The following is a 26050-nucleotide window of genomic DNA, read 5'->3' on the forward strand; positions in this document are numbered from 1 at the left end:
CTCTTAGTTTTTCCACTTTACAACTCTTGCCAGAGCACGTGCAGATTTGCTTTGCCTACAGATATGAAAAGTGTGTTTGAAGCAGCTTGATTGAAGGAGGATTCCAACAGACAAATGACTGATGAGAGCGAGTGCTGACGGAACACGATTCCCACACTTTGCAAGCCAAACATGATGATCAATAAATTATTGTGCAGCATTAAAAATGAAAATAACAATGGCTGCTGTTTTTTTTTGTTTTGTTTTTGTATACTGAATCGAGGCTCGTGAAAGAGCTAACATTTATTTCACAAACAAATCAACCAGACAAACAAAATATACAAAAAGAGGGAGCGGAAGACAAGATGGGGAGAGAAGGGGAAGCACACAACCACAACATTTGAGAGCAGGGAGAAGTGTGGGAGGGAGAGGGCTTGGGGGCAGGAGGCGTGGGAAGGGGGATCATTGGGATCATCTATTCAGGTGATCCAGCTGCAGGCTCTCTACCTACTGCATTGAGGAACAGACTGCAGTGCAGAGTTATGTTCGTCTTATGTTGATCACATGATGTATTGAGGCTCAGAGACAGAGCACCAACAACCAATGATGTATTGCATTGAACTGCATCAGGTTGCAGACAATCATCTTGAGCTGCGGTGAAATATCTGAAAAAACAATCTGAGTGGCATTCCCAATGCCATCCTTCCTGCCTTGAACTTGCTGTGCTGCCCCCTCCTGAAGGTGAAGATTAATCATAAAGTAATGAACATTCAACACATGCGACACACCTCTTCATCTCCCGACTGGCAGAATGATACTCATATTTATTGTGCCGGTACCCTGGGCAAATATTTCATTCCTGCCTTAACCAAAAGGGGGTAACCATCAGTGACAAAGCTGTGCAACCTGAACCGATGTAAACACACACCCAAGCGCTGCGGACGAATGAGATGAATTTTTATTGTGACAATCCTTCAGCAGACCTCTTTACTTTCCTCTTATCTTTGCTCACATTCTGTTTTTTCCATCACAATGTATTTCTGTTTATATACTAGTGTAGCAGCATAGCAAACCTGTTGTGCATTTTGTGATACAAGCACCAAATTTGGCACAAATGTACATTAATATGTTGCGAACATTTTCAGATATTGGGCCACTTGAAATTCCGTAATTTTTTTTTTCAAATTTTTTCAAATTTCGTAATTTAAAATTTTTCGGGTGACACCGTCACAATTTCGGTCTTCGAGGCCGGCCGATATAGTGGGGCGGCTTAGCCCAAATATTCAAAAGAATTGTGCATTTTGTGATACAAGCACCAAATTTGGCACAAATGTACATTAATATGTTGCGAACATTGTGTGGTCAGCAATGAAGACGAGAGTCTGAATTACATGTATGCAAAAGACCTTGTGAACCAGTGAAGCAAATACACGGGTAAGCATGAATTAAATCTCGGGCATGATATAATTTCCATGATGTTTACCTCTACACTCAATGGTGGAAGGAGGTAATGTTTTGATCCCAGCTTGTCTGTATGTCTGTTTGTCTGTTAGTCCACAAAATTCCAGACAAAGCTTGTAGTAGTGGTAGTTGTAGTGGTAGTGGTGATAACAGAAATTGTTATATAGAACTGAACTTATATTATTATTATATGCAGAAAATAACTTCATTTCTATATGCCCTGCAGTGGACAGGTTAATTGGTTTATGCACTGAAGGGGTCACCCTGGTGTGCACTGCTGTGTTCTGCCTCACTGAGTTGTTCAGGTATGATGTACTCAGCACAAGCTTCCGGTCGGCCCGGAGGTGGGGGTGCGGGGCCTGTCACGGAACGTCAAAACAAACGGCCTGCCGGGGCCGCCCAAAAGTCGGGCGTGAGGGGCGCGTCCACTAATGGAACGCCTCTCGCTTCCCAGATCGAGGGCCACGTGGTCAGGAGAACCTCGTCCCTTCCGGTCACACTTTGCCTATCGGCCGGCCTCGAAGACCGAAATTGTGAGGGTGTCACCCGAAAAATTTGAAATTACAAAATTTGAAAAAATTTGAAAAAAAAAATTACGGAATTTCAAGTGGCCCAATATCTGAAAATGTTCGCAACATATTAATGTACATTTGTGCCAAATTTGGTGCTTGTATCACAAAATGCACAATTCTTTTGAATATTTGGGCTAAGCCGCCCCACGATACACCTTATTGGGGAAGCAATGTTTTTTTACCTTAAGACCAAAACAGTAGGCCGTTTAAGAATAACACTTCCTGATGGTGTTTTCTTAAATGTCTTATTCATCAAGTCATTATATGATTATGGTCTAAGATGAGTATATTTTTGTAAAAAGGAAAAATACTTTTAATAATATTAATAATAAATAAAATATAAATCTATATACTGTATATAAAACACAGTTTGTTTGTGTGTGTGTGTGTGTGTGTGTGTGTGTGTGTGTGTGTGTGTGTGTGTGTGTGTGTGTGTGTGTGTGTGTGTGTGTGTGTGTAATGTTACCGATAGACTTCTAAACGGAGAGGCTTACGTGCTTGATATTTGGCACAGACATGGCCATTGAGCCTGGGACGAACATGGCCGAACTCAAAATATTTGACGATCCATATTTTTTATTCATATTTACCTCAGCGCATTTCAGCGCACGGAATTAACGGAATCAGAGCAGGTGGGCGCTGATTCGCTCAGAGCGATCACGTGATGACGCTATGACGCTATGAACGCTATGATGCTATGAACGATATGACGCTATGAACGCTATGAACGCTATGACGCTATGAACGATAAGACGCTATGAACGCAATGACGCTATGAAAAAAAAAATCGCTATGACGCTATGAAATGCTATGAACGCTATGACGCTATGAAAAAAAAAATCGCTATGACGTTATGAAACGCTATGACGCTATGATGCTATGAAAAAAAAAATCGCTATGACGCTATGAAACGCTATGAACAATATGACGCTATGATGCTATGAAAAAAAAAATCGCTATGACGCTATGAAACGCTATGAACAATATGACGCTATGATGCTATGAAAAAAAAAATCGCTATGACGTTATGAAACGCTGTGAACAATATGACGCTATGATGCTATGAAAAAAAAAATCGCTATGACGCTATGAAACGCTATGAAACGCTATGAACGCTATGACGCTATGACGCTATGACGCTATGACGCTATGACGCTATGACGCTATAAAAAAAAAATCGCTCGCTTTGCCAAGGGGCTCGTTCCCCCCCCGTTCCCCTCCCCTCCCCTTCCCCCTCCCCCTCCCCTCCCCCGCCCGGCAATGCCGGGTACTTCTGCTCGTAATGTATATAATAAAAAATAAATAAAAAATAGATATTGTAAAAATAATACTATCTGATGGGATGGGAAATAAAAAGGAGGAATAAATTAAACAATAGGAAGACCCGGCTATGCCTTGACATCTGTAAAATAAAATAAAAATTTAAGTGGAGAAAAAAAAACCAGAACACCTGATACAAATAAAGAAATAAACACCAAAAGATATAACCTGAGCACCAAAACAAATAAATCCGAGATAATTCTGCTCATGGAAAATTGAAGGATCATCGTTTTGGTAGTCAATGAGTCAGGGAAAGATGAGGAACCTGGAAGGACCGTATTCAAATACACACGTGTGGCAAGTAGGCTGGCGTTGGCGGTGCCCAACGGGTTGCTGGCAGAGCAGCTGTAGTTTCCGTAGTCGTGCGAGCTCACATTTTGAAAACTCAACACTGAAACGCGGCCTTCAGTTCGAATCCGCAACCCGTCCAGACCATCCATGAGCCTGGGGAAACGGGGTGAACAGCCAGTTAGTTTGAATGATGCATTAGATGAAAATTATTCGTGAAATTCTTAATCAGTCTGACTATGATTAGTATTGTTTCGCATGCAGCTTGTGGCTGTTGGTTGCATCATTTTCTGGAAGTGCAGCTGTGCCACAGATGCAGTACCTCCTGTTTCCAGTAACCTGGTACCCACTGCACCAGACTCTGAAGGATGACAGGCTGAGTCAACCAACCTAGTGTCAATTAACGGGTCCGTTTGTATGTTTGTTACTTGCAAAATCGAAGATTTTTCAAGCATATTGGTCGGTTGCGTTTGTTATTCTGTCTGTCTGTCTGTCTGTCTATCACCGGCCTACAGGTCACAATTCTAAACAGATCGTCACGAAACTTTACCAAGTTGTAGATGTCGTCACAACTGAGAAGCCTATTGATTTTGAGGTCAAAGGTCATCTGGAGGACAAATTTCTAAAATCGGCATTTTAAATCCGATTGACTTGAAAATTGAACAGCATTTGAACATTGCGTCACTAAATAGGAAAACCAACTATTTTTAAGGTCAAACGGTCAAAGGTCAACTCAAGGTCAAACTTCCAAAATCATCAATTTTCATCTGAAAAACCATCAATTTTCATCCGATTGAATTGAAAATTGAACAGCATTTGCACATTGAAACACTAAATAGGAAAACCAACTATTTTTGAGGTCAAAAGGTCAAAGGTCAACTCCAGGTCAAACTTCCAAAATCATCAATTTTCATCTGAAAACCCATCAATTTTCGTTCAATTGACTTGAAAATTGAACAGCATTTGCATAGTGCCTCACTGAATTGGGAAAATAACTATTTTTGAGGTCAAAAGGTCAAAGGCCAACTCAAGGTCTAACTTCCAAAATCATAAATTTTCACCTAAAAAACCAATTTTCATCCGATTTATTTGAAAATTGAACAGCATTTGCACATTGAGTCACTAAATAGGGAGACCAAATATTTTCGAGGCCAAAAGGTCAAAGGTCAACTCAAGGTCAAACTTCCAAAATCAATTTTCATCTGAAAAACCGTCAATTTTCATCCGATTGAATTGAAAATTGAACAGCATTTGCACATTGCGTCACTAAATAGGGAAACCAAATATTTTTGAGCTCAAAAGGTCAAAGTTCAACTCCAGGTCGAACTTCCAAAATCATCAATTTTAATCTGAAAAAGCATTACTTTACATCCAATTAAGCTGAGCTTTGATCAAGATGGTCAATTTTAATCTTGATGAAATGGACAATTTGATGGAACAATGGTACCCTTTTGGGGGGAGGGTGGGGGGGGATTTTGCAAGTATCATGCTCTGCATGACACCTTCTTGTTTGTTTGTTACGTGCCGGAATAGATTCCGGCAAGTATGTTGGTTGGGTGGTTTGTTACTTGCCGGAAAAGATTACAGCAAGTATGTTGGTTGGTTGGTTTGTTACTTGCCGGAAAAGATTACAGCAAGTATGTTGGTTGGTTGGTTTGTTACTTGCCGGAAAAGATTCCGGCAAGTATGTTGGTTGATTGGTTCGTTTGTCTGTCTATCTGTTTGTTTGTCTGTTTGTCTGTTTGTGCGCAGTACTATGTCTACACCATTGCACATATAATCGCCATACTTTACACACATATTCGTCTTGCCCTGGAATAGACTGCCCAATTTTTAACTCCCTCTCGGCCCAAGGGCTCCATTATGCCGTCATAATTCTAGAATTTGACAAGTACAAAACTTCATCCAATCAAGATGCAATTTCTTGAGCGCCATGTCGGCATAAACTGGGGGAGAAAAAAAATAATGATGACATCGTCGGTCACGTGGTTCGGCCGCCATCTTGGAAAAACCGAAAAACTTTGCACCTCTATATCTCTGAAAGTGCTGAATAGAAAAAATTGAGACATGGCTCATTGTAAAGAACTCTCCATGGGGAATAAAATATGTTAATGATGATGTCATAGGTGCCTGCATTATGACGTCATAATTCGACAAGCACAAAACTTCATCCGATCAAGATGAAATTTCTTCTCGGGATAAATTGGTGGAGAAAAAAAAACAAGATGACATTTTGATGATGACAATGATGATGACAATCACAATGCTGACAATGATGACATCAGCGGAAGTTCCGCTGAACTTGCGGTCGACTAAGAAGAAGACCTTTGTTGGTCGAAAGCTTGTCGAGAATTAAAGATCCACCGTCCTGAAGCTACGTCCACGTCTTATTTAATCTCCAGATTATATATATATATATATATATATATATATATATATATATATAAAGTATGTACACTACCGGTCAAAAGTTTTAGAACACCTCAATTTTTCCAGTTTTTATTTAAATTTACGCAGTTTAATGTCCAGTGAATAGCCTGAAATAATACAAATGGAAGCAGTAAAATGCTGGAGGTTAAAAAAAAAGTTTAGGTTGGCAAAAAAGGGAAAATAATGTAAATTGCACAGTTATATTGTAAAAAAAAGGCCTTCTCCAGGGAACAACTAATGGGTTAACAACTTACAGCTCTTCTGCAGCAATGTAAGTAAATTAAGCCTTGAAAGTTGATGCAAACAATTCCTACAGGTGTCCCAACCTCTGCTGATTACTTGATTACAAACCCCCTGTCTGTATAAAAGCAGTATTGGAATTGACTGTTATTACACCCTCTGAAGCATTATTTGGACAATATTGCACTGCAGGAAGTAGTATATTGGAAACTGGAGGAAACTCTGACAGGAAGAGGTCGGGCAGACCCAAAGCCACAACAGAAAAAGAAGACAAGTTTCTGAGAGTCAACAGCTTGCGTGATAGGCGGCTCACAGGACAACAGCTTCAATCACAACTTAACACTGGTCGAAGTGAGCAAGTCTCAGTTTCAACTGTGAAGAGAAGACTTCAAGCTGCAGGTTTGACAGGTCGAGTGGCCGTAAGAAAGCCATTGCTAAGATGGCAAAATAAGAAAAAGAGGCTTGCGTGGGCCATGAAGCACTGCCAGTGGACTACTGAAGACTGGAAGAAGGTCTTATTGACCGATTAATCAAAATTTGCAATCTTTGGTTCATCACACAGGGTTTTTGTATGCCATCGAGTAGGCGAAAGGATACTTCCTCAGTGTGTGACACCAACTGTCAAACATGGAGGAGGAAGCGTTATGGTCTGGGGCTCTTTTGCTGGACCTAGAGTCGGCGACTTGCACAGAGTGACTGGCACGCTGAACCAAAAGGGCTACCACAGCATTTTGCAGCGCCATGCAATACCCTCTGGTATACGCCTAGTTGGTCAGGGGTTCATCCCACAGCAAGATAATGACCCTAAACACACCTCCAGGCTATGTCAAAACTACCTTCGAGGAAAAGAACAAGACGGTAGGCTTCAAATCAGGGAATGGCCAGCACAGTCTCCAGACTTAAACCCCATCAAGTTGGTTTGGAATGAACTGGACAGAATGGTGAAAGCAAAGCAACCGACAAGTGCAACACATTTGTGGGAACTTCTGCAACAGTGTTGGGAAGAACTTTCCGAACAATATTTGATTTCCATTGTAGAAAGAATGCCACGAGTGTGTTCCGTGGTTATATCTGCAAAAGGTGGCTACTTTGCTGATTCAAAAATTTCAATTAAATTTTGTTAAACAAAATGATTCTATGATTTATTTTTATCTCCAATTGTTTTTTTGTTCTATGCTTAATTTCAGAGTACATTGAAACATTAAACTGAGTAAATTTCAATAAAAACTGGAAAAATCGAGGTGTTCTAAAACTTTTGACTGGTAGTGTATGTATGTACTGTATGTATGTATGTATGTATGTATGTATGTATGCATGTATGTATGTATCTATGCCAAGCATGGACAATCTCAAGGAAACAAATCTATCTCCAGAGAACTTGAGGGACTATGGCACTGTAGCCAATCTACCTGGACACACGATTGCAAGATCAAGAGAAAAGTTGATATAAGATTGCAGCGAATGATTGTTCAAATGGTGGAGAAAGCACCTCGATCAACTGCCAAACAGATTCAAGCTGACATTCAGACACAAGGTACAACAATTTAAACTCGCACCATCCATCGCCAACTCAAAGGAAGGGGTTTCTATGTTAGGAGACCCAGGAGGACCACACTTCTGAGAGAGAGAGACTGGAAAGACTGAAAGCCTGACTAGAGTTTTCCAAAACACACCTGAAGAAGCCAAAGTCCTTCTGGGAGAACGTCCTGTGGACAGATGAGACCAAATTCGAGCTATTTTGTAAAGCACATCATCTCTATGTTTACAGAAAACAAAATGAAAACTTCAAAGAAAAGAACACCTTCCCTACAGTAAAACATGGAGGAGGTTCAGTAATGTTTTGGGGTTGCTGTGCTGCCTCTGGCACAGGGTGCCTTGAATGTGTGCATGGCATCATGAAATCAGGAGATTACCAAGCCATTTGGGAGCACAATGTTCAACCCAGTGTCAGAAAGCTGGGTCTCTGTCGAAGGTCATGGGTCTTGCAGCAGGAAAATGACCCCAAACACACTTCAAAAAGCACGCAGGAATGGTTCAAGACAAAGCGCTGGACTGTTCTGAAGTGGCCAGCAATGAGTCCAGATCTAAATCCCATTGAACACCTGTGGGGAGATCTGGAAACAGCAGTTTGGAGAAGGCACCCTTCAAATCTGGGAGAACTGGAGCAGTTTGCACAAGAAGAGTGGGCCAAACTGCCAATAGAGAGGTGTAGGAAGCTCATTCATGGCTATAGGAAGCGCTTGACTGCAGTTATTTTGTCCAAAGGTTGTGATACCAAATATTAAGTCTCGGGTGTGAATAATTTTGTCAATGCCATTTCTTTTTATTTTCTGATTTAAAAGTTCTGAATATATTAAGTTCTGAATCAAAAACAAAGTTTCTGTAATATTCACAGTGAAATAAACAATTGTGGCGACCAAATACTTTTGTCAATTTCAACTTATTTTTTTATAGAAAATTGTGAGTAATTTGAAAAAAGTGCAAGGGTTCCTATATTTTTGGCCACAACTGTGTATATGTATATTGTTGCGGAGATGAGGACTGTATATTTTTTGATTGTGTGCTGTATTATTATTATTATTGTTTATTCTGCGCCCCCCTACCTCCGGAGCTGTGTAAAGGTGAAAGGGCATCCCATAATTAGTCCACAAGCATACACGTCAGCCAAGTAATAGAATACCCCTGTTGATAGTTATCTCTTATTCTGTGTTTTAGGGTAAGGCTGTGTCGCCCATTAATTGAAGTACTCCATTGCACCAGTGAAAGAGAATAGATCCCCTTTCATTCCCATCCCCAAAATCCCCATTTCCTTCACATCCCCTTTCGTCATTGCCGAGCCTCGATTGCCCATATTACATCCCCTCTCGTCATTGCTGAGCCCTCGATTCTCAATAACCTCCCCTCCAAAACCACCATTGACCATGTGCTTGAGTCGGAGAAGAAAGGCGTGTCTCCACCTAGTCATAGAGGGGAGGAGGGGCGTGCCCGCCCGTCGTCATCCAGGGCGGAGCCCGAGGGTCGCGCGACCAACCAGGGCCGAGGTGAGCACCCCGATGGGCGTGTCCAAAACGCCGGCGGCTTAATCGCTGGAGGCGCTATAAAAGGCGCGCACGGAAGTGAAGAGTTTGTCTGAGTTGGTCTGAGTCGGTTGCCAGTAGAGGGTCCGTGAAGAGTTGGTCTGAGTTGGTCTGAGTCGGTTGCCAGTAGAGGGTCCGTGAAGAGTTGGTCACAAAGAGTTGGTCACAAAGAGTTGGTCGTCAAGAAAGAGTCCTGAAGCTTGTGAGGGAAGGAGAGAGAACCCGTCACACCAACCCCCCAAGCTCCGCGTTGGCTCCACCAAGCGTTCACCCCCACCAAGGCTCCACCAAGCTCCGCGTTGGCTCCACCAAGCGTTCACCTCCACCAAGGCTCCACCAAGCTCCGCGTTGGCTCCACCAAGCGTTCACCTCCACCAAGGCTCCACCAAGCTCCGCGTTGGCTCCACCAAGCGTTCACCTCCACCAAAGCTCCACCAAGCTCCGCGTTGGCTCCACCAAGCGTTCACCTCCAGCCATCCACCTCCTGCCATTCCTGTCATTCCCCGCGTGAGTCTGTCTTCTGTTTGTTCTGTCCTGGGTTAATTAAGTCTGTATAAGCTAGTATTTTCCCTGTGTCACCTGCGTCTTATGTGCTTGTAAATAAACGTGACTGCTTTCTTTTTGCTTGTGTGTAAATAGTCAATAAATTCAGTAGTATTTCCAAACCTTTCTTTGCCTTCGTTTTCCTCTTTGCATTCGTCGCCTTTGTCTTTTCCCTATTGACTAGCTGCGGTGCGACCCGGCCAACGTTTGGGTGGAATCGGGTGAGTCGGGGATCCTGTTAGGTCGCGGTAATACACCACCGCTCGGTCATCATAACATCTAAACCGCGATCTGCAACAATTGGTGTCTGGGAGTGAGATTCGGGGCCCGAACCAAATTAAAAAAAAAAAACATCTAGAAAAAATTTGGTCAAAATTTGGAGCGGCCGAAATTTGTTTTGTTTTACAAAACCCGAATTTTGAAATCGCGCCATGGCTGGTCAAGGCGACGGGATGCCGGTGGGAGAGATAGAGGGGTTAGGAGTAACCCAGGATCAAATGGAGGGGAGCAATGAGGAGGCGGTTGAGGGAGTATCAGGCGCGCAAAATGGCGTCCTCGCGCACGTGGGTGGAGCGGCATCAAATTTTGCCGCGCCCGCGACCGCAGCAGCGCCGCTAGTGGATTTGAACCTTTTTATGATGCAAATGAAGGCCCTTATGGAAAAGAATAGTGAGCAATTGGGAGACCAAATTAGAGGTTTGAAAAGCAGTATGGGAGAGATGGGGGGCCAAATGGGGGCAATGAGGGACGAAGCGAGGGGTACCAATGCCCAAATTGGGGAGTTAGACAAGAAATTTGGGAAGTTAGACAATAATTTTGAGGGGTTAGACAACGGGATAAAAGAGGTGAAAAATGGGTTAATGGGGCTAGAAAATAGGATGGAGGACAAATTGCGGGAGATAGGGGAGCAATCTGCCAGAGAAATTAAACAAATGGGAGAGCAGATGGAGGAGGTAAAAATCGGGGTAGAAACCAAACTGGATGCTCAGAGGGATGAATTGGGACAGATGAGGGCGGCATCTACAAAAGAAAGGGAGGAGATGAAGGAGGAGATACGACGAGGTGTGGGTGAGGAGGTTTCGGGGCTACGCGAGGAGGTAAAGCGAGGTGAGAAGCGTATGGAGAAAGAGGTGAGAAATAATACGGCAAAGTTACAAGGGGGAATAGAAGATCTGACGGAGGAGGTGGAACAGCTGACGGAGGGACAAAAAGAACTAGTGGAGCAGGTTCAAAAGAACACTGCGGTACTAGGAGGGTTAAAGGCGACACAAAAAGAAATCAAAAACGAATTAATAGCGACGCAGAGGCAATGTCAGATGGTACGGGAGGAACTGACAATGAGGGTGGACGAGGTGACAGAGATAATGGAGACAAAGGACTGGCAGGTGAGGATGCACATAGAGACGGTCACGGTAGCCTTAGAGGACGAACTTGAGGAGACGCACCGAGAAATAAAAGAGGTTAAACAAAAATTAGAGGAAGTGGAAGAAGAGGTGAGTGAAATTAAGAAGAGACGGACAGAAACTAAGAGAGAAATCCAGGAGGAGGTAATGGAATTGGTACAAGGTCGGTGCTCAACTCATGATGTGCTGCTCACTAACCAAATAAAGAGTTTGCAGGTGGCAAAGGAGGTGCGACGACGAGGTACGGAGGTGAGTGGCAATGTATATGATGTGAGGAAAGCTTCAGTCGGCTTGGGGATTGGTTTGGATCCGGGTGTTCGTGAGAGGCCGTTGGTGAAGTGTGCGACAGGTCTGGTGTGCGAAAAAAGAGGTGTGCGAGAATGTCCGACCATGGGGTGTGTGAGGAAAAAGTGCACGCCGAGGAGTGAGTGTGCCGTCAGGAGTGAGTCGGTCGAAGCGCGTGTGCGAGGGGGTACATGGAAGCGCGGTGTGGTGAGTGTTACGGAGGAAGTAACGAGAGAGTGTACACCTGTGGGGAGTGTTACAGAGGAAGTAATAAGAGAGTGTACGCCTGTGGTGAGTGTTACAAGGTGTGTAACGGACAGGTGCATGAGGAAAGAGTGCGCTGTCGAGAGGAAGGGTGAGTGCGTTGTCAAGAGTGGAGGTGAGAGTAGTGAGAGTGAAACGGAGCGTGAGTTGGTTGTGACAGGTGAGCGAGGATGTACACCTGGAATGGAAGGATGCACACCTGGAATGGTAGAGCGTGAGTGGGAATGCATGCTGGAATTGGTAGTGAGGCACGTGGTTGGGTGTGCGAGTGAGAGCACACCTGTGATTGTCACAGAGGAGGTGACCGAGGAGGGGGCGCGAAGAGGTGTGTTGGTGAGGTGTGCGAGCGACGAATGTGTGTCAAGGTGTTCGGTGGTCAGGTGTGTGACCAAGTCGGTGAGCGGAATGAGTGTACCGAGGTGTGTAAGAAGAGGTACGACGAGGAGCATGGAAACGGCTGCATGTATGAGCAAGAAAGGGGTAGCGTATGCATGTAAGCGTGCAGGTGAAGCATCGACGGTAACCAGGTTAGAGGTTAGAACGACTTATAGCCGAATCGGGCCCTCGGTGCGCGTCGGGCAGCTTCGCGTGCCGCGAGGACCAGCGGGGATCCGAACCACGGCGGTTTCGAAAGAACCGCCGTACGCGATCCACGCTGTGCCTCGCTTGGAACGGCCGCGTCCAGGCTCCACTAGGCGGAGCGGGCAGCCCGATAGGAAGGGTCGTCATGGCGACCACTTTCTATTGAGACGTGCCGGCAGGTCGAGATCGGGACATTGGATGGCTCCACGCCGAGGTGGTGCGTGGGATCTCGGCCCGGGTAAGCCCCCGTCCCTGCACCGAGTGCCGGACGCATCCAGCCGCCGGCACAAAAGAACCCGCGTTCATGGCTCGGCTGTACGAAGCCGAGCTTTAGAAGGGAATTGGCGCACCGAGAGGATGTAATAAGTAGACGGGTGATGAGGATAGTGTTTTGGCCCCGAAATTAGAAAAAGGCGAAATTTGATGATTGGTACGGGGATTGGCAGATGAAATGACAAATTTTTGATTTGTTGGATTTGGACGAGCGAAATTGATAGTAGGACCTCCCCGATGTGGAGGGATGGCAAATCCACCATCCCTCACAGTGGGGCAAAGGAGCTATAGCTTATGGGGTGTATGGCAGTGAAAACTAGCCCGGGTGGGTTAGGATATTGATAGGGATCTAGCGAAGATGACATTAGGTGACGTTAAGATTAGTTAGTGACTGATACCTGTAGTGGGGACGCAGGTAGATTAGCGTGGCTGATAATGATGTGGGAGCGCAATAGTTTAAAGGGATGACTGGGAAGCGCAAGTTTCAGAGGGGAGTAGTTAGCTGAGATGATGCCGTGTGTGTGAAGATTGAACAGGTGAGAATTGAACAGGTGTGATTGCACAGGTGTGCAACTGAACAGGTGAATGGAGCAGTGTATGAGGGAGTAGTGGTGATTGCGTGTTGTGCTGACCAAATGGTCCAGGAAGAAAGGAGGGTGCAGGTGGCACCAGGTGTGAGGGCACAGGTGTGCAACAGCAGGTATGGAGAATGGTAGTGTGGAATAAATGGAGTATTGGAATGGATGGTCGTGGAGTGAGTATGGTGGAAACGATGGAGTGGAGTGGATGGTGCGAAGGTGTGAATGGGGGAAGAGTGGACCCCCATCACGGATACCCGGGGCGGGTAGTGTAAGTGTTAGGTAGAGGGTACAGGTAAATTGTGGTTGGATATTGGCATCTGTGGTGCGGGTGAAAGAATGGTCTTGGGATGGGTGCATTAGTGTTGTGGAAATGGCTGGGCGTGTAGCCTGTTAGTGTGTGTAGTTGGTTTGGGCACTCCACCACTGTGAGGATGTCGGCCAGGTGAGGCCGCAGGTGGGCTCTGGGAGCCGGTAGTAGTTGTTGTGAATGGGGCCCGAGGATCCGGAGGACGGACCCGGGTAGCCCAGTGCCAGAGGGCACCAAGGGGTGACAGAGCCAGGAGAGGGCCTTCCCCAGTTAGTTAGGTTAGGGTGAGGAGCTAGGTAAGCTCGGGTGGCAACTGCAGTGGTGGAGGTGTGCAGGTGGGTAGACCTGCTGGGAGAGCTACACGTCGCAGCCCAGAAATTGTGCGAGGGCACCGGGAGATGAATCGGGGGAGTGAGACCCCAAATTGAGAAGCACCACAGTTTGGCCAATGGGAATTGGTTTTTAGAACCCATAGTGTAAGTGGCCAATGGATTGGCAGGGAAAGACCCCGGGTAGTGTAAAGTGTGTTAAAGTCAGTTAGAGGATAGTTAGGAAGAAGGATCTCCTCGCACCATCTGCATCCACTCACCTGAGGTGACAGGTACTCCGCACCATGCCATGTTTTGATTATTTTTTATGATGCAAATGTTTGGATTGTGAGACGCATCATGACGTGGGTGTGACATTGTGCGTAATTCCATCTCTGCCTCCTTATGGGGATTGATGATGAATTTGGTGATGGCAAATTTTGAAGTAGAGGGATTGTGGAGACGAATTTGGTATAGGGGAAATATGGGGAAGACGTGACAGTAGTGACAAATTTGTAAATGTGTAGATTTTTGTACATATGGGGTAAGGGCAAGGGTAGGGTAGGTGACAGGGGGGTGACGTACGGTAGGGACGAGCTTTCTCACTTCGCCCTCCGTACGCATTTCGCCTTGCATTGCCTTATTGATGTGTACCCTTGTGACCTTACCCCTCGCTCAATTGTCTTTCCCCTTTTGTCTCCCACATGACCTGTGCGCCATTGGGTGCCGAGGGGAGCGTGCGTGGGTCGGCCATTGTGCGCCAGAAATTCCCAGAACCAGCTGTCTGCATCGATGCACCACATTATGGACCACATGTCTGTGGCGGAGCACCACTTATGGACCCCATGGGTTGGGGCATGGCCCCTCTGCTGGAACCGGCCATGAGGGCCCGAAATCTTGCTGGCGGACCTTGGCCACAGGGCACCGATGCCCCACAGGTGAACCACACTAGTCGGCCCTGTGGGCCATAAATAAAATAAATAAAAAGGACACATTGGGTGCATTTTTCAGTTCAAATAGGCCGCCAGTAAGAAAATGAAGGAAAAGACAACAACTGGAAGAAATAATAATAACCAGCAGAGGGAGCCGAAGAGCAAGAGACACCTGCAGGGTTTGGGTTTGTTGGTTTTATTTTATTGATGAACAGTGGTGACTGCACTGATTGGTGCTGGAGAATGTATTGGTGCGTTTTTGGGTGCTTTCATGGTGCATCGATGCAGAGCAGACTGTCTCCCCCCCAGAAAGAACAATCACAGGTCCTGGGTTAGTCTTGTAAATAAAGTAGCGTCAATTGTAAATAATGCTTCCCACCGTCAGTGTATAGTTTGAAGACCATTCCGCGATTCGGTTAACTGTGGGCGTAAGTCTGTTAGGCAGGGTGCAATGGAGCAGCGGGACACATTTATTTATGTTTTAAAACTGTCGCACTCAGGGTCAGGTTAAAAATAGAGGGAACTACACCTGCGTGTCACACTAAAAATAAAAGTTGTAGGCCCGGGACGTGCCTAAGAGGAGGAGGGTGCAGTGTTGCGGAGATGAGGACTGTATTTTTTTTGATTGTGTGCTGTATTATTATTATTATTGTTTATTCTGCGCCCCCCTACCTCCGGAGCTGTGTAGAGGTGAAAGGGCATCCCATAATTAGTCCACAAGCATACACGTCAGCCAAGTAATAGAATACCCCTGTTGATAGTTATCTCTTATTCTGTGTTTTAGGGTAAGGCTGTGTCGCCCATTAATTGAAGTACTCCATTGCACCAGTGAAAGAGAATAGATCCCCTTTCATTCCCATCCCCAAAATCCCCATTTCCTTCACATCCCCTTTCGTCATTGCCGAGCCTCGATTGCCCCTATTACATCCCCTCTCGTCATTGCTGAGCCCTCGATTCCCAATAACCTCCCCTCCAAAACCACCATTGACCATGTGCTTGAGTCGGAGAAGAAAGGCGTGTCTCCACCTCGTCATAGAGGGGAGGAGGGGCGTGCCCGCCCGTCGTCATCCAGGGTGGAGCCCGAGGGTCGCGCGACCAACCAGGGCCGAGGTGAGCACCCCGATGGGTGTGTCCAAAACGCCGGCGGCTTAATCGCTGGAGGCGCTATAAAAGACGCGCACGGAAGTGAAGAGTTGGTCTGAGTTGGTCTGAGTCGGTTGCCAGTAGAGGGTCCGTGAAGAGTTGGTCTGAGTTGGTCTGAGTCGGTTGCCAGTAGAGGGTCCGTGAAGAGTTGGTCACAAAGAGTTGGTCACAAAGAGTTGGTCGTCAAGAAAGAGTCCTGAAGCTTGTGAGGGAAGGAGAGAGAACCCGTCACACCAACCCCCCAAGCTCCGCGTTGGCTCCACCAAGCGTTCACCCCCACCAAGGCTCCACCAAGCTCCGCGTTGGCTCCACCAAGCGTTCACCTCCACCAAGGCTCCACCAAGCTCCGCGTTGGCTCCACCAAGCGTTCACCTCCACCAAAGCTCCACCAAGCTCCGCGTTGGCTCCACCAAGCGTTCACCTCCAGCCATCCACCTCCTGCCATTCCTGTCATTCCCCGCATGAGTCTGTCTTCTGTTTGTTCTGTCCTGGGTTAATTAAGTCTGTATAAGCTAGTATTTTCCCTGTGTCACCTGCGTCTTATGTGCTTGTAAATAAACGTGACTGCTTTCTTTTTGCTTGTGTGTAAATAGTCAATAAATTCAGTAGTATTTCCAAACCTTTCTTTGCCTTCGTTTTCCTCTTTGCATTCGTCGCCTTTGTCTTTTCCCTATTGACTAGCTGCGGTGCGACCCGGCCAACGTTTGGGTGGAATCGGGTGAGTCGGGGATCCTGTTAGGTCGCGGTAATACACCACCGCTCGGTCATCATAACATCTAAACCGCGATCTGTAACAATATATATATATATATATATATATATATATATAGATATATATATATATATATATATATATATAGGTATATATATATATATATATAGGTATATATAGGTATATATATATATATATATATATATATATATATATATATATATATATATATGTACATATACATATATATATATATACATATATATATATATATACATATATATATATATATACATATATATATATATATATACACACACACACACATCAGTGGAATAAAAACAATAGCATGCCTTGTTAAACTTTCATCCCATTTCTTAATGGGTCAATCTGTTCATGAACCAGGACTCGTCACAGGAAAGCATTGAATGAATGATCGTTTTAAGGCCATTTTCCCCGCTAGAGCAGGGGTTAGCCTTGCGGGCCCCATGACAATCATGGTTCCCTGTTTGAGGCACTTTTTTATGGCCGGATGCCCTTCCTGGCGTCAACCCTTGGTCGCCTCTTACGATGCGCAGAGATACGGTGTACCTATTCTAAACCGGGGTACGCACCGGGATCATTCATCCCAGCAAGCTGGTACTCAATTTGCCGACCTCGGAAGGATGACAGGCTGAGTCTACCCCCCTGGTGTTAATTCAGTGATCGACCGGGATTCGAACCCAGGATCCTAGGATCCCAAGCCGGCACCCTAACCACTAAGCCAACACCAGGCTGGTTACAGGAAAGCAGTGATAAAGGCAAATAAGTTATGCATCAAACCCGTACAACACCCATTCATTCAGCCGAGTAATTCCATCAACAGAAATCCATGCTCTTCAGCAAAGCACACCAACAAAAAAGAGTTATCGATCATAAGTAAGGATGGAAGAGATTCCACTGTGGCACCACCATGTGATGAAACTGACCAACACAAGGCAATCGACCCAGAATAATCTGCTGAACAATTTTGATCCACACACTACTTCCTGAGAGCAAAGCGGGTCCAGGTCCAGAAAGGGACAACGATAAATCACGAGGGAACCGCTTTGCTCGGCAATACAAATTAAGCAGCAGCCACAGGTTTCAAATACTTGGTCAAGCAGTAAAGTAATAATCAATAATGTGTGTGCTTAGGTTTGTTTTCCATCATACATGTAATAGCCATTTGATTCATTTCTCACAACACCACCTATTTTATATTGTGTATTGAGTTTGAGCGTTTCACCCACCTTAGCACTGAAAAAAACTTGTCATATGATACAGTGTACTAAAAGTGTTGCTGAATGAGGGCTGCAGAGGCAATAAAGGAGTATGGAAGGGAAGCAACAGTCACCAAATCACAGTTGTACAGGAACAATTTAATATAGCTCGAATTATTTTTAGTTGCTTTTGTCTTTTTGTGCTTGAAAATACGAGATAAAAAGTCAGTCTGTGTAGACTGACAAATACTGCAGTGTAAATTGATGAAGCACTGCAGAATGACAAACAAAGCATTGTGCACTGACAAAACACAGGAGTGTGCGCACTCTGGGCCCAAGTCTTTCATGTGATGAAGTCGGCAGCTGAGCTTTGATTGAGTGCGCAGCATTTTGTAATGTATTTACGGTGCGGACGATAACTCACCTACTATTTGGCGAAAGACACCGTGGGTTATTTGACGTCCACAAACTAATGCTAGCGGATGGGACATGCAGTTTAACATCCATCTGAAGGACGATGCGATTTGCAATGCGACCAACGCACCGCCTCCCAAGCACCAATCCAACAATTCATATTAACATTTGGAATCTCCCCCAGACTAGACAGCTCAAATGTAAGGAAGACTGACAAAGACCCGATGACCTTCAAGCAAGGCAATGGAAATGACTATAAAGCATCTCAAAATGCAAAGCCGGTCTGCCTCTGCTTTGTACTTGAAATAAACTTGACGAAAACAACAGCTAATAGATATATATTCTTGGGTAAAATCCCAGGGGCATAGAAAAGGCCCCTTTATATATGGTATGTGCCATGTGGCAGAGTATAGAAAAGAAGGGACACACTTTGTAACGATAACGTGATTTCGAGGGTTTTCTAAATAAAACTGAAGAATGTGGAAACAGAAGTTGCTGAAATTTGGAACATATTACATCGATGTACAACGGATTTACTTCTGAAATTTGCAGCCGATTTCGTGCAGTAGAAGCTGAGAAGCGTATTTTCAGTCCCCATGTTAAAGCTGCATACAGAGAAACAATCCTTTATATAAAGGGAGCGATGCTTTGTGCCTCCTTTGATACACACATAGATATATATATATATATATACAGACTTGGCATTTAATATGGAATTTTTTTTTTTGTGGGGGTGAACTTACTTTTCAAGATGACTTAGAACCAAAAGTTCATTGGAATTATGTTGAAATTATTCGAGATTTTGTTAATGTGACCTTTAAAAGAAACAAAAACCACACTTGACATTTCGAAACAAATAAATTGATCCTTGAAAGTGATGTAAACTGATATCGAACTCAATTCACGGACAGTACTGTGTTAAACTTCTGTACGTTTTCCAGAAGTATCTCTTTATTTTGCACATTAGCCAAATTTTTTTTCAACAAAAGCAAAAGCCAAATTATGACTGGGATCATGGACAGTAAAATTACAGTTCAGTACTTCGTGTAACCCCCACGAGCATTCAGGAGAGCTCGTACACGTCGAGGCATGCTGTTCACGAGATTTGCCAAGGTTTGGACAGGAATCGCTTGCCATGCAGTGACAATAGTCTGCTGCAATTCACGCACAATGGTGGGCTGCTGGACCAAGTTGTTGATTTGACACGTTAATTCTGCCCACAAGTTCTCTATCGGATTCATATCCGGGGACATGGCAGGCCACTCCATATGCTCTACACCACGGTCAGCAAGAAAGTGTTGGATCATGCGAACACGATGAGGCCGTGCATTGTCATCTTGAAAGAAAAAGTTTCCTCGAAAGGCTGCACGAGCAAATGGAAGCAAGGTTTCTTCCAGAATGACCCTGTACTTGAACTGGTTCAGGTTTCCATTCAGAACAACCAGGTCAGTTTTGCCCCCCGCATGAAAAGCAGCCCAAACGGTCACCCACCACCTCCAGCTTGAACTCTTGGCACTAAGCAATCTTCGTTGTGGGCTTCATGCACTTGTCTGTGCACTCGGACGCAGCCATCTTGACGATAGACCAGAAATCTAGACTCGTCACTGAAGGTCACATGATTCCAGTGTCCTGGCTGCCATTGACGGTGCTCTCTGGCCCACTGCAATCGGCGCTGGCTGTATTGTCTGGTCAAGCGTGGCTTTCTCAGGGGACGCCTGGCACGATAGCCTGCTTGAACCAGTCGTTGGTTGACTAGCCTTCTGGATACAGGCACATTTGTCAGTTGCTGCCACTCAGCCCTAAGCCGATTAGCTGACTTGGTACGGCCATTGCAGGCTAACTGGTGCAGCTGGCGATCATCTCTCCTTGTGGTTCTGCGTGGACGTCCTGGCCTCGGTATTGGAGTAGGGACACCCCTCTGAGCATTTCGTTTCAGGATCTTTGACACCTGACCTTGAGTGATGCCATACTGCCGAGCAATAGCACGCTGTTTCATGCCAGAATTTCGTAAAGCCACCACTCCATGACAAACAGCATTGTCAAGTTGACGGACCATCTCCAGAGGAAGCGGCAATAACTTTTGTAGACATGCAGCAGTTGTTTTCCACTAATACAGAACGCAACAACCCTTATATACCCGATTGTGAAGCCAATCGTCAAATGTACCTGTCCTTACATTTTGTCGTGCCACCTGTGATATAATCCTGTTATTGACTTCTTGCTGCGAAAGACACTCAGTGACATGGTTCTTTCAACAAAGACATCACCGAAGGGTAAAAGAAACTCACCAGATTTATATACTGAGTTAGGAAAGTAAACCCAAGTCAAGAAAAAAAAATATATTCCATATTAAATGCCAAGTCTTTGTATATATATATATATATATATATATATATATATATATATATATATATACACACATATATGGGATGCTTTGTGATGGGAGGGATGCTTTGTGCCTCCCTTTGATACACACATATATATATATATATATATATATATATATATATATATATATATATATATATATATATATATATATATATATATATATATATATATATTCGGTGTACTGGAGAGTAATGTCGTTTTCAAAGCTGTGTACACAGCTGAAAAACTACAATACTCTCCGGTAAAGCAAATATATACATGGTATATATAGTATATATAGTATATACTAGCAAAAGTACCCGGTGTTTCTGGGTAACAATGAGTCGCTTCCTGATGGGAATATGACATACGCAATCTGGGTTCTTCATCTGGAGGGAATTTTAAAAACAGATCGCAAGTACACTGGGGCAGTGGCGTATCGAGGGAAAATGACGCTCAGGGCGAGATGTCAAATTGCCGCCCATCGTTACTTCCCATAAGTCTTTGAATGGTGTATGTGTGTGTGTGTCCATGTGTGTGTCCCCATGTGTGTGTGTGTCCCAATGCGTGCGTGTTTTTTTTAGATCTAAAGCTCAAAGGTCAAGGCTGCATAAAATCACAAATGTTCATTTTGTATTTTTTAAAATCCACTTTCGTTATTTTGAGCATACAAAAGAAGAAGAAGAAGAAGAAGAGGCAGAAGAAGAAGATGTCTGAATACAAACGGACGTGGACGGGCTTTGCATTTTTAGATGCTTTCTGGTTTAGCAGTTGCTACTGTTTCTACCACCAACCCCCCACCCCCAACCCCACTCCACCCCTTTATTTCATTTCCGCACACGGTTAAAAACCACAATGCGATAAGCTCCACAAACTCTTAATCCAAATCGGTCTTCAAAATTCCAACTTCAGAACTGACTCGAACGTAACAGCTGTCCCAACTACTAACAGTGTTCTTTGCTAAAAACGTTTCATTAAAAAAAACGCGTCTCCGAGCAGTTCCCATGGAAGTAAGAATTCAGTTAAAAACGATTATTAAATTAAATAAAACAAGCGTTACGCCTCGGTCCCCCGTCGGTGAAGTGATGCGACTTGACAAAGTGGAAGACGCAAGGCGGCCATCTTGGATATTGACGTGGCGACCCAATTTTCAATAGGGTTCTTCCTTATGCCTAGATACACCCACACACCAGATTATAAGTTGGTACTTCGCTTATTTTTCAAGATATTTCGCTCACAAGGTACAGACATATATATGGTGGCAGCCATCTTGGACTTTGACGTGGCGACCCAATTTACAATGGCGTTCTTCCTTATGCCGAGATACACCAACACACCAAATTAGAAGTTGGTACTTCGCTTATTTTTCAAGATATTCATCTCACAAGGTTCAGACGTACATCGCGGCGGCCATCTTGGATTTTGACGTGGCGACCCAATTTTCAATAGCGTTCTTCCTTGTGCCGAGATACACCCACACACCAGATTAGAAGTTGGTACTTCGCTTATTTTTCAAGATATTTCGCTCACAAGGATCAGACATATATATGGTGGCGGCCATCTTGGATTTTGACGTGGCGACCCAATTTTCAATAGCCTTCTTCCGTATGCCGAGATACACCCACACACCAAATTAGAAGTTGGTACTTCGCTTATTTTTCAAGATATTCATCTCACAAGGTTCAGACATACATGGCGGCGGCCATATTGGATTTTGACGTGGCGACCCAATTTTCAACAGCGTTCTTCCTTTTGCCTAGATACACCCACAAACCAGATTAGAAGTTGGTACTTCGCTTATTTTTCAAGATATTTCGCTCACAAGGTTCAGACATATATATGGTGGCGGCCATCTTGGATTTTGACGTGGCGACCCAATTTTCAATAGCTTTCTTCCTTGTGCCTCGCTGCACCCACGCACCAGATTAGAAGTTGGTACTTCACTTATTTTTCAAGATATTCAGCTCACAAGGTTCAGACATACATGGCCTCAGACATACATGGCGGCGGCCATCTTGGATTTTGACGTGGGTTGCACCCACACACCAAATTCGAATGTGGTCCTTCGCTTATGCACGCACGCATGCACGCACGCCCGCACGCACGGACGCACGCACGGACGGACACACGGACGGACACACGGACGGAGAGGAAAACCATAGTCCCCCTTTCGCTCCGCGGTGCGGCGGGGGACAAAAAAATAACCCCAGAATGAGAAAAAACCAGAATGAGGTTAAATTATTATTAAATTAAATTAAATTAAGAATTAAGTTTAAAAAGATTATTAAATGGAATAAATAAAAAATAACCCCAGAATGAGAAAAAACCAGAATGAGGTTAAATTATTATTAAATTAAATTAAATTAAGAATAAAGTTAAAAACGATTATTAAATTAAATTTTAAAAAAATAACCCCAGAATGAGGAAAAAACAGAATGAGTTTTTTTTTCTTATGAACACTTCTTTAATAACCTTCAAAAAGGATGTTATAACGCACCCAAATACCCAGTTTTCATTCTTGTAATCTGTTGGAGGTTCAGGTGTATGTATGCAAAGTTTGGGGCCGCTAGGTTTCATGGTTTTGGAGTTATGGAGGAGACAGATGGGCAGACGGACAGACACTAGCTTTTATTATTATAGATATTGTTGCGGATTTGAGAATCCTTTGTTTGTAAATATGACCCTCTAGTAGTAATTCTTGTAAATACCTCCGTTTTGTGTGTAAAGGTCAAAGGTCGTCCCCTTAGTTAATCCATCGCATGCACGTAGAAAATCATATACCCTTCTAAATATTTATTTCTTATTCTATGTTAGTTTAAGGCTCTGTTTCCCACTAGTTGACTCTGCATTGCACCAAATGACATAAGATAGTTCCCTTTTCAAGTTTCCCCCAATCATCTCTTCGAAGTGCCAGTGCATTGGGCGGTTTTCTTCACCCCAACCTCCATTACGCACACGGTCAGCTCGGAGCAGAAAGGCGTGTCTCCACCTCGTCATGAGAAGGAGGAGTGAGCCAGCCCCCGATCAACCAACCAAGGATGAGGGGTTTGGCCTGAGCGGGCGGAGAGAGAGAGCGTTTGAGGAGGTTCGCGAAAGTTCCATGGGCGTGGTTATATAACCCGTCGCCCGGAGCCTCCCACCGCAGTCCACCGGAGCCCAGTTGAGAGAGTTCAGTTGAGGAGGAGAGAGTGAGTTCTGGAGAGGAAAGCGAATGAGAATCAGCACGCCCTGCTCGCGATACCAACCAGCACTCTGAAGAACAACCAGTGCGGGCAAGCGAACCTCGACGTGCCGCGGTCTTCGGATCTCCCTGTCGCCCGTTCTACGAACGAGAGTGTGGAGAGTCGGCGGCTGCTCACTCCCGGCCCGGCAGTTCTCCTGCGTCCAGCTGAACCTTCCTCCCCTTCCAGTCATCCGTTCCTGCCCTCATCCATCCTTTTTTGTGTACGTGAGTTTGTTTTGTTTGTCTTGTCCCTGGGAATAAGTAAGACTGTATAGATAAGTAGAATTGCACTGTGTCTGCCTCTTCTGTAAATTATTTTCGTTTCTTTCCTCCTCCTTGGTTTCTTTGGACTTGTACATAATTAGTAATAAATTCCTGTTCTTCCTTACTCTGCCTTCTTTCCTTCACATCCGATCGTCATTGTGATTTCCCCATTGAATACCTGTGGCACGATTTGGCCAACGTTTAGGATCGGGTTTAGTATTGCTAATGGTTCGAGCCGCGGGCTGCTAATCCGCTCGGCAAAATAACATCTTGTCCGCGGTCTCAAACGAGGTTGCTCACCTGCCTCGTGGAGGGAGCTGGGCAGCTTCAGGACTCACGTCGGTCAGTCGCAGACAAGGGGATTAATCCCCCCTTCTTAAGGGGAAAAAGGGGCAACAATATATATTATATATATCGTATACAGTATACATATAATATGCAGAATATATATATATATCGTATACAGTATACATATAATATGCAGTATATATATATATATATATATATATATATATATATATATATATATATATATATAATTCCAGCAATCTCTGTGTGTGTGTGTGTGTGTCTGTATGCGACCGCTGTTTCTCGACAACTACCGGTCCGATATACTTGAAACTTGCCAGGTATATTGCTGGGGACCCGAGGATGTGCCTTTTCAAGGTTTTAAATTAATCGGAGAAGTAGTTACCGAGCTATGTCCAAAAAACGATTCAACCAATCAGAGAGCAGCGAGCTATCACGTGTGCCGAACGTGGCGAACAGACTCTGCCTCGGACGGCACATTTGAGAGCGTATTCATTTATTTCCCGTCGGCAAACTATGTTGGCGCTATGTTGGCGTTAAACTATGTTTTAAAACTAATTAAAACTAATTTCTTTCGATTCTTTCGCTTTGCGATGCGATTTGCGATTGCGTTAAACTCGCTCGGGCGTTAAACTATGTTTTAAAACTAATTAAAACTAATTTGCGATTCTTTCGCTTTCCTGTGCGTTTGTGCACGATATGGCGATTTCTTTACCAAACTCTGCAAGCCGTTAGCTTTGGACCAAACCATTTCATGTAAATAGAGGGGGGGGGGGGGGGGGATTGTCACCGTACTCGCAAGCCGTTCGCTTTGGACCAAACCATTTCATGTAAATAGAGGGGGGGGATTGTCACCGTACTCGCAAGCCGTTCGCTTTGGACCAAACCATTTCATGTAAATAGAGGGGGGGGGATTGTCACCGTACTCGCAAGCCGTTCGCTTTGGACCAAACCATTGCATGTAAATAGAGGGGGGGGATATACTTTTAGATATATATATAGTACGGGCATGCCCTAGTATCTATAATTCCAGTAATCTCTGTGTGTCTGTGTGTCTGTGTGTTTGTGTGTTTGTGTGTTTGTCTGTGACCGCTGTTTCTCGACAACCACGGGTCCGATATACTTGAAACTTGCCAGGTATATTGCTGGGAACCCGAGGATGTGCCTTTTCAAGGTTTCATATTAATCGGAGAAGTAGTTACCGAGCTATGTCCAAAAAACGATTCAACCAATCAGAGAGCAGCGAGCTATCACGTGTGCCGAACGTGCCGAACAGACTCTGCCTCGGACGGCACATTTGAGAGCGTATTCATTTATTTCACGTTGGCAAACTATGTTGGCGTTAAACTATGTTTTAAAACGAATTAAAACTAATTTGCGATTCATCGTAACTGCGATATGCGACCTTCCGGACAATCAAATGAGGACGTCACTTCCGGACTTACGGATAGTCATAGTGACGACGTACTGATGCTGAACGTGGCGAGCAGACGCTGCCTCGGACGGCACCTCGAGCGTATTCATTTATT

The 26050-nt window shown here is 44.5% G+C and overlaps 1 protein-coding gene across 5 annotated transcripts in view; it reads right to left on the reverse strand.

The window, feature by feature from the left end:
- The window catches only part of LOC137413445 (limbic system-associated membrane protein), a 323855-nt gene that overhangs the window by 118798 nt on the left and 179007 nt on the right, over positions 1-26050 (reverse strand). For all 5 annotated transcript variants that reach the window (XM_078767254.1, XM_078767341.1, XM_078767299.1 and 2 more), the window contains exon 8: positions 3625-3776. In XM_078767254.1, the coding sequence (XP_078623380.1) occupies positions 3625-3776 (152 nt within the window). The remainder of the gene's footprint in view (positions 1-3624; positions 3777-26050) is intronic.

The sequence above is a fragment of the Myxine glutinosa genome, chromosome 1, assembly GCF_964187855.1.
Source record: "Myxine glutinosa chromosome 1, kmMyxGlut1.1, whole genome shotgun sequence".
Taxonomy (NCBI): domain Eukaryota; kingdom Metazoa; phylum Chordata; class Myxini; order Myxiniformes; family Myxinidae; genus Myxine; species Myxine glutinosa.